At 42.6% G+C, this 13,268-nt stretch overlaps 1 protein-coding gene across 1 annotated transcript in view; it reads left to right on the forward strand.

Annotated features, from left to right (window-relative positions):
- LOC140714331 (dual oxidase 1-like) overlaps nt 1–13,268 on the forward strand; it is a 130,866-nt gene that overhangs the window by 55,291 nt on the left and 62,307 nt on the right. The window contains exons 17-20 of the mRNA XM_073025494.1: nt 881–1,074; nt 3,807–3,992; nt 5,082–5,307; nt 10,129–10,222. Of these exons, the coding sequence (XP_072881595.1) occupies nt 881–1,074; nt 3,807–3,992; nt 5,082–5,307; nt 10,129–10,222 (700 nt within the window). The remainder of the gene's footprint in view (nt 1–880; nt 1,075–3,806; nt 3,993–5,081; nt 5,308–10,128; nt 10,223–13,268) is intronic.

The raw sequence follows: 13,268 nt of genomic DNA on the forward strand, positions 1-13,268 counted from the left end.
ATAGATTATTTAAGGTTAATTTTTAGTTGAGCTCCATAAGTGGGAAGGACACGGCAGTCTTTAATTATTTCCAGAGGAATAGCATGATTAGAATGTGGGAGAGAAGATGGTGATGTAGAATGATGTAACCCTAACCATAAACTATGCTTCTGTCAGGGGAGGTGTCATTTTGGACTAAAGGGTTCACAATGTTACCTTTTGGCCCTGATGCTTCTTGTACCCCATCTAATTGGGTAAAACTCAAGCACCAAACTGTGCCCATCCCCAGCTAAGCCTCATGTTCTCTACCAGGTGCAGGGTAAAAGCCTTCAAGCACCAGGTATAAGGCTTCTGACATCCTGCCAGCACAGCTGCTCCACAAGAAAACCACCCAGAGACTTCACTAATAGCGTTCTGATTGTGCACACTCCAAATGTCTGATGATCGGAAGCACTGAGCAGCACTTGAAAACATTTGAATAAATAAGCAGATTGATGTAAAGGATGTAAAGTTGAAGGCAAAGTATGTAAAACTGTTCAGTGACACTCACACTGTCTACCATGAACAGAATACCTTCTTCTTGCCCATACTCCATATCCCTCCATTCCCCATACATTCATGTGTCTATCTAAAGGCCGCTTAAACATCACTGATGTGTCTGCTTCCACCACCACACCTGGCAGCCTGTTTCAGGCTCTTGCAACACACACAAAATGCTGGTGGAACTCAGCAGGCCAGGCAGCATCTATAGGAAGCAGTCGACGTTTTGGGCTGAGAACCTTTGTCAGGTCCTGTTGGGCCTGCTGGGTCGGGAGAGGCTGTATCTCTTAAAAAAAAATAACCTAAGATGTTAATCCCTTAAATATAGGTGAATAACTCCACCATCTGTTCCATCCTCTAGTCTCGGAATGGCAGGGACCCAAAGAACCACTGCGACCGGTAGACCTTTGCTTCGATTCCAATTATTGCATCAGGGTCCTGGACAGCAAGCGCTCCCTGACCCGCATCATTAACCTCACCAAGGACATGCACCTTATCACATCAAACAGCGATCAGAGGGTTTTGCTGCTTAAAGTTCCCAAGGAGTACGACCTGGTGAGTAGCTCTGCTTGTTATGGACTTCCTGCACCTCGATGTCATTGAAACATAGCAGTTAGCGTAACGTTTTATAGTGCCAGCAATCTGGGTTCAGTTCCCGCTGCTACCTGTAGGGAGTATGTACTACGTGGGTTTCCTCTGAGTGCTCCAGCTTCCCCCAAATACATATGAATAAGTAGGTTAATTGGTCAGATGGCAGGAAGAATCTGTCACCGTGCTGTATCTCTAAATAAATAAAGAACTGAAGCACAGAAACAAGCCATTTGGCCCATCTAGTCCATGCCAAAATATTACTCTGCTAGGTCCATTGACTATAGCCTCCATATCTCTTCCATCCAAGCCTAGCTGGTCTGGGCTTGTGTTAATACTCCAGTAGAATCTCCATCTGATTTTCTTAAGCATATCTTTACATCCCTCTGTTCCTTCATCTCCTGAGAATTTATCCAGCTTCCCCTGAGTGACGTATCTGTTACTCACCTCCACAGGTTACTCTGCTGGTCTCCCATGTCCCACCACTCTTTGGGTAGAGGTATTTCATTATGTTTCCTGCTGGATCCATTGGCAGCTTCCTTACATTCCCAGGATACAATTGTACCATGGTTCACTGGTTCAGTTTAATATCAGAGATGTATACAGTATCCACCCTGATATTCTTACTTTTTGCAGACATCCATGAAACAGGAAAAAAATGCAAAGATGAACGTCAGAAACATCAAAAACCTAAAGCTCCCCTCCTCCCCACACACAAGCAGCAGAAAAGGCATCAACTCTCCCCCTCCCCCTTCCCTCACTTGCCTCAGCAAAAGAACTGACCTCCACCTCCCCCCAACATGCAAGCAATAGCAAAGCCCCCCCAAGAGACCATGATCTGGAGTCCATCAGTATACTACCGTCCATCCCAACACTTCGGTATCTCAGACAGTCCCTCTCCCTCACTAGCGAGGGATCCGACTATAGAACCTCCCAAACTTGCTCCACAATTCACTAAGATCTTGGCCTGAGCTTCACTTATAAACCTTGAACCTCCATAAACCCATCCATCTCACCTTGAATTACTGACTCACCCTCCAAAGTTCTGCAAAATCGAGAATTCCAAAGTTTAACAATTGTCTGAGACATGCAGCTAACCTCTTATTTTGAAACCATGGCCCACAGTCACAGATTTCTCTTCCACTCAGCATTTACCCTGACAAACTCCCACATAAACCAATTGTTCCATTACATCACCTCTTGTTCTTCTAAGCACCAATAAATACAGTCTAAATTCATGGTGTCCAAGAAAGGACCAAATACGTTGCACCAAATCCACTGGTGATACCAAGGAAAACAAAAGCACAGGACAATGAAGGGACATTTAATAGAAGTGTACAAAATTATCAAAGGAATAGGTAGGTTAAATGCAAAGCTGCTGTTTCTATAGAGATTGGGTGAGACTAGAACTAGAGGTCATGGGTTAAAGGTGAAAGGTGAGATATTTAAGGGGAACTTCAGAGGATGTTGAGAGGGTGGAATGAGTTGCTGGCAGAAATGATGGTATGCTGGTTTGATTTCAACATGTAAGAGAAATTTGGATACCACCATGGATAGGAGGGGTATGGAGGGCTATGGCCCAGGTGTGGATTCGTGGCACCAGGTAGAATAATAGTTCAGTATGGACTAGATGGGCTGAAAGGCTTATTTCTGTGCTGTAGTGCTCTGTGACTGTATGATTCCAGGTGATTACAGATCAGAGTGTTTGCAGTGGGATAGGGATAGGTTCAAGCAATTGATCCACTGTTGTTACATGCAGATCATTCCATGCATAAATACAAAAAAGGGTGGTACAAACGTGGAACAAGCTGCCAGTGGAAGTGGTAGCAGCGTGTTCAATAGTACTATTTAAGAGAAGTTTAGGTAGGTACATGCATGAGAGGAGTATGCGGGGCTATGGTCCAGGTGTGGGTATATGGTATTAGGCAGAAAATCAGGGCGGCACAGACTAGGTTGGCCAAATGCCCTGGTTTTGTGCTGTACTGCTTTGTGACTCTGTGACTACGGTACGATGCAGTCGGTCCTTCCTTGGAGACCATGAATTTTGACTGTATTTAGTCAGCACTGATCCACTAGTTATAGACTGCCAACTTGGAAATGACCCATTCAGCCCAACTCTCCAATGAGTTGAAAAACGGAAGGACTCCCCTTTTACTCTCTGTCTCATTGGCACAGCAGAGAGATTCGCAGGTGCTTTATCTAATTGACAGTTAGTTCAGGGCTTGTGGCTTAACAGAGGACAAAGCATTTCTGTGGGATTTACCATCACAATGCTCACTTCTATACTGGATCATATCAGAGCCAACTTTTCTCATAAAATTCACACAAGGATGGGTCCACAAAGAAGGACATGTCAAGCAGATAGACAAGCAGCAAGACATTAGTTCTTGCACTGCCTAGCCAATGATCCAAACATCTAGGCTGATACAGCACTACGCTAGTCTCTATTAGACAAGAACTAATGTGTGCTTGATTCTATATAATATTCTGTGATTTGATAATGGTGACCTAATTTTATTATAAATATTAGAAAATAAATACATATACACCTTCTTATTCCTCAGCTCCATTCCATTACAATTACAGTGAAGAGTCTTGCATCCATTTGCACAAATAAGAGGGAATGTTGTTTAACGATGGACATCTAACACAATAGTGTTACCTATAGCTGTGTTATTTTTGTCTCTCTCCTATAATAGGTGCTGTTGTTTGACACAGAGGAGGACCATGATGATTTCATTGAGCAGCTCAGGGAGCAACTGGAGAAGAATAGAGCCCATCTACTCATGAATGAGACTAGCCAGAGAACAATCTTCAAAGAAGCGGTCACTAAACAGCAGCGAAGCCAGATTTTGGATACATTTTTCCGGAGGGTATTTGCACAGGTAGGACAGAAATGGCAAACTGAGGTGCTACCCAATAGTTCAGTCACGCTGGGCATAAATCACACTAGAGATGGCTTCTGAAGTGATCCAGGAATCTCACCCACAAATATTCTTTCTACATTTGAGGGCCAAGTTAGTGACTGCCAATTTAATGACAGGAAATGTCAACTTTTGGTTGATACCTGTATGCATGAATGGGAAGTTGAATGTACAAGAAAATGCAAAAAAAAGATTGCCTTATTTCCCAAAGCCACTGTCAGTCCTTTCCCCTTCTCTGCCATGTCAAAATTCCATATGGCCTTACCGGAGAAACGTATCCAAGCATCTAGGCTGGTTCAGCAGTGCAGTACTGAGGAGGTACTGAAATTTCAAAGATGCATGCTTTCTGATGAGACATTAAACTGAAGGCACATCTACCCTCTCATGAGACTGTAAGTCCATAAAATATAGGAGGAGAGTAGGCCATTTGGCAAATTGAGTCTGACATTCAATCATGGCTAATTTTTCTTAACCCCATTTTCCTGCCTGCAAACCTTAACCACCTTTTCTAATCACCCATCAAACTCTGCCTTAAATACATCCAATGACTTGGGCTCCATAGTCCGCAATGGCAGAAAATTCCACGGATTCACCACGCTCTGAATCTTAAAAAATTCCTCCTCATCTTGTTTTTAAAGGGATTCTAAGGCTGTGCCCTGGATCCTAGACTTTCCTACTGATGGAAACATCCTCTCCTCATCCACTCTACCCAGGTCTTTCAGTATCTGGGCAGGTTTCACAGTTATCCAGTTCGTTCTTCCGAACTCCATTGAGTACAGGCTCACGGACATCAAACGCTAGATAAGAGATCCCATGGCTCTGCGTAAATAGGGAGATTCTTGCTGGAACCCCAGCCAATAGTAACTGAAAACATGGCTAAAATTTAAGTTTGCAGTTGAGAACTGATTTGGGACTTTGCTGGCTGCGTATTGGTTGACAGATTTCCAGCTAGGTCAAATAGCCAGCCTTCACTTCACCGGCAGAAAACTGAGACAACCTGAGTTTTGGAAAGGCGATATATAAATGAAATCTCCTTTATTTACACTATAGGTTCTAGACATTGACAGATCAGATGCTGGTGATTTCAACACCGAGATATCAAGGAAGGCTAAGGAATCACTGAATTGTGAGCTAACACGGATAGAGTTTGCTGATGCCCTCGGACTGAAGGATGATTCCATGTTCGTTGAGCAGATGTTCTCTCTAGCAGACAAAGATGGAAATGGCTACTTATCCTTCAGAGAGTTCTTTGATATCTTGATCATATTCATGAAAGGTAAAGAGGAATTATAATGGTAACACTGCTCTTCTTTCCAGCCTTTTCCATTCCTGCAGATATCTGAGAACCATGAAATGATCAACTAAACATCAGTCAGTGCTTTCAGATGGAGGCACAGAAGACCACAGATGCTGGAATCTGGAGCAACAAACAACCTATTGGAGGAGCTCAGTGGGTCAGGTAGCATCTGTGGAAGGAAATGAATTGTCAGCATACTGAGTTGAAATTGTAAATCAGTACTGATTGGAGATTAGGGTTTCAGTTGAACATAAGATAGGAGCAGAATTGGGCCATTTGTCCCATTGAGCCTGCTCAGCCAATCCACCATGGCTGATTTATTACCCCTTTCAACTCCATTCTCCTGATTTCTCCCTGTAACCTTTGACACCCTTACTCGTTAAGAACCCATCAGCCTCCACTTTAAACATACCAAATGACTTGGCCTCACAGCCATCTGTGGTAATGAATTCCACAGATTCACCACCCTCTGACTAAAGAAATTTCTCAACATCACTGTTCTTTTTTTTGTAATTTATTTTTTTATTGAAGTTCATCATCAAACAAACATTTCCATAAGATGTATTTCAGACATTGTACATATATATCATATAGTCATATATATCACAAATCTCCACAAAGCATTTATCTGAGGTATACACTTCTAGAAGAGTGGAAAGAAAAAACAAGCAAAAGGAAAGAACTATGTACAAGTAGGGAGTGATCTTTTTTTTTACAACAGATTCATTGATTTGTGAGAATAAAATCAGGCCTATGAGGCATTATGTAGTTAAACCATTTTTCCCAGTATGAATCAAATTGTTCCAGCTTATGATTAACAGATGCTGTTATCTTCCCCATTTTGTAAATGTCCTTTGTAATTTCACCATCACTGTTCTAAAGGGATGTCCTTCACTTCTGAGGCTGTGTCCTCTGGTCCTAGACTGCTCCACTATTGGAAGCATTCTATCCACATCCACTTTATCTAGGCCTTTCAATATTCGATAGGTTGTAAGTGAGGACCCTTCCACATTGTTCTGAACTCCAGTGAGTACAGGCCCAGAGCCATCAAACACTCCTCATACATTAACCCTTTCATTCCTGGGATCATTCCAGTAAACAACCTCTGGATCCACACCAATGCCTGCACATCCTTTCTTCGATAAGGAATTGACAGTTCCTTTCCCTCCACAGATGCTGCTCGATCCATATTGTTCCTGAGGAGAATGTTTGTTGCTTTCTGTTGAATTGTGTATAATGGGATTTCTGATACACTGTGCATCAAAGGTTATTCATTCGGGACCAGTCCACAAAGCAGATTCCAATAGCTTAATTGTAATTGATTCTCATAAAGATAGGGTGTGAGTACTGAGCTCATTATCAGATATAATTGGAGCTTATGAAAGTGATCAGCTTTATTCGTCACATGCACATCAAGACATTGAAACATACTGTGAATTGTGTTGTTTTTGTGTCAATGACCATTCCGAGGATTGTGCAGGGGGGCAGCCTGCAAGTGTTACCACACTTTGGTACCAACATCGCACACCCACGATTCACGAAAACCCTAGATGTACATCTTTGAAATGTAGTAGGAAACAGGAGTACCTGGAGGAAACCCATGCAGTTATAGGGAGAATGGACAAATTCCTCACAGGCAGCAGCAGGAATTTAACACCAATCGGTGATCACCGCCATTGTAAAGCAGTTGTGCTGACTATCACTTGATGGACAACACTATTTTGGAGCTCTCCTGTGCGTGAGGACACAACTTAGTGCATGGGACACCACGTCTGACCAGTCCGTCTTGTATTGAAATTGACTGAATTCACATTAATGGCATGAAGGCAAGGAGCAGTGCTTGACATATTCTGAGCTTGTGTGGTGGCTGTTCCTGGTGTAAGGAAGGCAAATGCAACAGTAGCATTCATTTTGAGAGTATTAGAATATAAAAGCAAGGAATAATGTGAGGCTTTATAAGGCATTGGTCAGACCACACTTGGAATATAATAAGCAGTTTTGAAACCTCTTATCTGAGAAAGGATGTGCTGGCATTGGAGAGAGTCCTCACGAGATTCATGAGAATGATCCCATGAATGAAAGGGTTAATGTATGAGGAGCATGTGATGGCTTGGGCCTGTACTCACTGGAGTTTAGTAGGATGAGAGGGTAATCTCATTGAAACCTATCTAATATTGAAAGACCTTGACAGAGTGAACATGAAGAGAATGTTTCCTAAAGTAGGGAAGTCTAGGACCAGAGCGCATAGCCTCAGAATACAGGGACATCCCTTTAGAATAAAGATGAGAAGTAATTTCTTTAGCCAGAGGCTGGTGAATCTGTGGAACTCATTGCCACAGATGGTTGTGGAGGCCAAGTCACTGGGCATTTAAAGAAGAGGTTGATTGGTTTGTGATTAGTAACAGGGTCAATGGTTACAGGGAGGAGGAAGGAGAATGGGGTTGGGAGAGATAAAGCCATGATGGTATCGCGGAGCACGCTTGATGGGCCAAATAGCCTAATTTGTTCCTATGTCTTCTGGTCTTGTGTTTCCTTTAGCACACATACAAGATGTGTAATCATGTGTAAATGTCCTATGAAAAGAAACCTTGTTTGTGATGCATGCCAGTTTTATAAAACCCAGCATGAAGATGAGATGAAACTTTAGCTCTTAATTTAGGAACTTTTAAGTATCTACAATATAAAGTTATAAAATTACTCCATGATATTCTATACACTTCCATCTGTGGTATGGATGTGGTCCAATTGGAAATGACACTTAATACAAACCATTTGCTTAGAAAATCTAAAAGTTAATTTGTGAATCACAAGATGCTGCAATGATTTTGATTGTACAACTGAACCCTGAACCTCAGTTGGACATTTTCCAGAGAAAGGTTTAACTAGAATAAAGATGCTCTCTAAAACTCTTAATATTGTTTACTGATAGTTCACACAAATGCATTACTTTTCCAGTAATAGAATGATCATGCACATTGTTATTGTTTGCTAAATCCTTGACAAAAATGTCTTTTTTAAAGTCTATGAATTAAGTGCTGATAAGTGGGATAAGTGTAGATGGGTATTTAATTGTTAGTATAGTCAAGGTGGGCAGAAGGGCCTGTGTCTGTTCTCAGTGACATTAAACAAATTTCTTACATCAATGTGAATGAAAATCAATAAATCTGCAGATGTGGAGACAATATCTCCGTCATCATACCCACTTTGACCATTTTACACTAAAATGGACACTTTTGTTCTAATTCTGTTTTCTGTAAAAAAAAGTGTAAAGTTTATTACGCAGCATCAGCCTCCACATCCAACACATTATCTTCTGCAAATTCTGCCATCTCCAAAAGGATCTAAACATATCTTTACCTCCCCACCCTCTCTGCTTTCCACAGGGATCACTCGCTCTGTGATTCCCTTGACCACGTACCTCCCCATTAATCTCCTTCCTGGTTTCCATCCCTGCAAGTTACCTAAGTACTACACCTGCCCATACACCTTCTCCCTCACCTCCATTCAGGGACACAAGCAGTTCTTCCACGTGAGGCAACACTTCACCTGTGAATCTGCTGGCGTTGTCTATTGCGCCTGATGCTCCCAATGCGGCCTCCTGTACATTGGCAAGACCCGTCATGAATTGGGGGACTGCTTCATCGAGCATGTCTGCACCACCTGCCACAAACAGGACTTCCAGGTGACCAAACATTTTAATTCTGATACCCATTCCAGTTCCATCGTGTCGATCCATGGCCTCCTTGTGTGTCAAGACGAGGGCCACCCTCAGGGTGGAGGAGCAACACCTTATATTCTGTCTGGGAACCCTCCATCCTGATGGCACGAACATTGATTTATCCTTCCGGTGACCGTTCCCCACCCCACCCCCATCCTTCTTCTATTCCTCATTCTGACCTTTCACTTCTTCTCACCTGCCTATTACTTCCCCTCAGTCCCCTCCTCCTTCCCTTCATGCTATAGTCCACTCCCCTCCCCTATGAGATTCTTCTCCAGTCCTGGACCTTTCCCACCCACCTGGCTTCACCCATCACTTCCAGCAAGTCTCGTTCCCCTTCCCCTCACCTTTTTATTCAGGCATTTTCCCCTTTCCTTCTCAGTCCTGAAGAAAGGTCTCAGCCCAAAATGTCCATAGATGCTGCCTGACATGTGAGTTCTTCTAGCGTTTTGTGTGTTATGCTTTGGATTTCCAAATTCTGCAGACTTACTTGTGTTTGTGTGTAATTTATATTTTATTTGTTTTTTCTTGTGAATGCTACTTTTATGATGCTATGTGTCTGTGATACTGATGAAAGTTGTTTTTTTAATTGCATACTTGTGCATATGACAATAAACTGGAATTTAGATACTTAAAGTCTAAATTTTTTTTTAAAATGGAAAATACTAGAAATACTCGGCAGGTCAGGAAGCATCTGCAATGCGAGAAACCGAGTTCAGGTCAAAAGCTCTTCATCAGAACTGGAAAAGAGAGAAACCATGCGAAGGTTCAGTTGTAGAGAAGATTAGGGAGGGATGGATAGGACAGAGGGAATATCTGTGATAGGATGAGACCAACTGGTTATTAAACATACCAGTTAGAAGCAGATTATGCTCCCTTTTTTTCTATTTGGTGTTACAAATAGCAGGGCTGAGGGTTATGCCCAGAAAATCATGTTTCACCAACAGAGAAAGAGAGAATGAGGCAGGTGGATCAATGGCCAGGTCTGATTCAGATAAAAAGAACCAGTTGCCTGAAATTGGGGAATTCTTTGATGAAGGCTGCAAAGAGACCAATACTTTTGTCATGGGTTTTTTTTACAGGTTCTCCTGAAGAGAAGTCTAAGCTCATGTTCCAGATGTATGATGTCGACGGAAATGGATTCCTATCAAAAGAGGAATTTTCTGTATTATTAAGGTAAACATGGATAGATTTCTTACATTTTAAGGACATTCTGGGTTTGTAAAGATAATTATTTGAAAGCTCACACTGTGTTACATGTGCAAGAAAGGGTTCAAGAAATAAAAAGAGCCTTCAACATCTTCCATCCACACCAAGAGCATCAAGCCAAAGCCAGCTTCATCACATGGGCCTCTTCTGTTGACATGCAATTGTCTTCAGTCTTTATTTAATCATATACTTGGGTGTGACCTAGCCAATAGTGGGCACCACAGTGCCACAGTGCCCCAGGTAGTCGGGAGCAGCACTGGCCTCAGGAGCTGTCTTTGCAGAGTTTGCGCATTCTCTCTGTCGCCTGAAGGTTTTCCCTCAGGCACTCCAGTCTCCAGCTGAGATAATAGGTTTTGTGTTCACTGACAATTGCCCCTTAATGTAGGTCAATAGCTCACTTCATCCCCTCTACCCAACTACTCATCTTCTCCCTCACTTGGTCTCACCTATTACTTGCCAATTTGTGCTCCTTCCCCTCCTTCCACTGTCTTATTTCGGCTTTGGACCCCTTGGTGTCTTGCCCTGATGAAGGGTCCCAGCCCAAAGCATCGACTGTTTATTCCTCTTTCTAGATGCTGCCTGACCTACTGAGTTTCTGCAGCATTTTGAGTGTGATGTTAATTTTGAAGTGGTGAGTGTGAGGACAGATGGAGCTGATCAGATATTTGCTGGCTCTGCTGGGAATGAGAGTAGAGAATTAATACTTCAGTCAAGACGAAGGAGGCAGGAAATATGACTTATTAAGTGAGATTAATGTGTGGAGTACCTTAAATAACAGCTGGTAGTCATGGCAACAATCTACATTGGCTGTTCCTGGAACAGTGTGACTGTATTGGAACCATATCTGATGCGCAGGGCTGATTTTGACCAGAAAATTCCTCTGTTAAATTATTGAGGAGGTGTAACATAACACAAAATATTATTCTCCATATTTGCTATCTGACCTGCTGAGTTCCTCCAGCATTTTGTGTGGAATACTTCGATTTCCAGCATCTGCATATTTTCTCTTGTTTGTGATAACAGAAAATGATTGCAGACACAAAATAACTCCAAAAAAAAATAACCACAAGAGACTCTGTAGATGCAGGAAATCCAGAGCAGCACACACAAAATGCTGGAGGAATTCAGCAATTCAAGCAGCAGCTATGGAGAGGAATAAACAGTCGACAATTTGGGCCGAGAACCTTCATCGGCACTGGAGAGAATGGATGGGGGAAGGAGACGGAATAAGAAGGAAGGGAGAAGGAAAGGAGTACAAGTGGCAGGTGACCATGGTCTAATCTCTCCTATTAGATTCTTTCTTCTTTAGCACTTTACCTCTTCCACCTATCACCATACAGCTTCTTATTTAATCTCTCCTGCCCCACCTACCCACTTTAACTTATCACTTGCCACCTTGTACTTCTTCCCCTCGACCTGTTCCCCTACAGTCCTGATGAAGAGTCTTGGCCAGAAACGCCAACTGTTTATCCCCCTCTACAGAAGCTGTCTGACCTGTTGAGTTCCATAAGACCATAAGACATAGGATTAGAGTTAGGTCATTTAGCTCATCGAGTTTGCTCCATCATTTAATCATGGCTGCTCCTTTTTTTTCCCTCCTCAGCCCCATTCCCCGGCCTGCTCCCTGTAACCTTTGATGCCATGTCCAATCAAGAACCTATCAAGTTCTGCCTTACATACACCAAACGACCTGGCCTCCACAGCTGCCTGTGGTAATAAATTCCACAAATTCACTACCTTCTGGTTAAAGAAATTTTTCCACATCTCTGTTTTAAATGGATGTCCCTCTAACCTGAGGCTGTGCCTTCTTGTCCTAGACTCCCCCACCATGGGAAACATCTGTTCCACATCTACTCTGTCTAGGCCTTTCAACATTCAAAAGGTTTCAATGAGATCCCCCCTCATCCTTCTGAATTCCAGTGAGGACAAACCCAGAGCTATTAAACGGTCCTCGTATGATAACCCTTTCTTTCCTGGAATCATCCTTGTGAACCTCATCTGAACCCTCTCCAATGCCAGCACATCTTTTCTTAGATGAGGAACCCGAAACTATTCACAATACTCAAGGTGAGGTTTCACCAGTGCCTTAGAAAGACTCAGCATCACATCCCTGCCCTTGTATTCTAGACCTCTTGAAATGAATGCTACCATTGCATTTGCCTTCCTCACCACTGACTCAACCTGCAAGTTAACCTTTAGGATGGTCTACACAAGAACTCCCAAGTCCCTTTGCATCTCAGATTTTTGGATTTTCTCCCCGTTTAGAAAATAGTTGCACACTTATTCCTTCTACCAAAGCGCATGACCGTGCATTTTCCAACATTGCATTTTATTTGCCACTTCCTTGCCCATTCTCCCAATTTGTCTAAGTCCTTCTGCAGCCTACCTGTTTACTCAATACTACCTGCTCAATCTTGACTCTACTCAATCTTCGTATCATCTGCAAACTTGGCAATAAAGCCATCTATTCCATCATCTAAATCATTGACATACAGCATGAAAAGGAGTGGTCTCGACACTGACCCCTGCAGAACACCACTGGTCACTGGCAGCCAACCAGAAAAGAACCATTTTATTCCCACTTACTGCCTCCTACCTTTTGGCCAATGCTCTAACTATGCCAGTAACTTTCCTGTAATACCATGGGCTCTTAACTTGGTAAGCAGCCTCATTGTGGCACCTTGTCAAAGGCCTTCTGAAAGTCCAAATAGACAACATCCACTGCACCCCATTTATCTATCCTACTTTTATTGTCCTCAAAGAATTCTAACCGGTTTGTTGGCAAGATTTTCCCTTAAGGAAACTACGCTGACTTTTCCCTATCTTGTCCACTGTCACCAAGTATTCCATAACCTCATCCTTAACAATTTACTCCAACATCTTCCCAACCACTGAGGTCAGGCTAACTGGTCTATAATTTCCTTTCTGCTGCCTTTCTCCATTCTTAAAGAGTGGAGTAACATTTGCAATTTTCCACTCCTCTGGCACCATGTCAGAGTCCAATGGTTTTTGA

The sequence above is a fragment of the Hemitrygon akajei genome, chromosome 21, assembly GCF_048418815.1.
Source record: "Hemitrygon akajei chromosome 21, sHemAka1.3, whole genome shotgun sequence".
Classification (NCBI taxonomy): Eukaryota; Metazoa; Chordata; class Chondrichthyes; order Myliobatiformes; family Dasyatidae; genus Hemitrygon; species Hemitrygon akajei.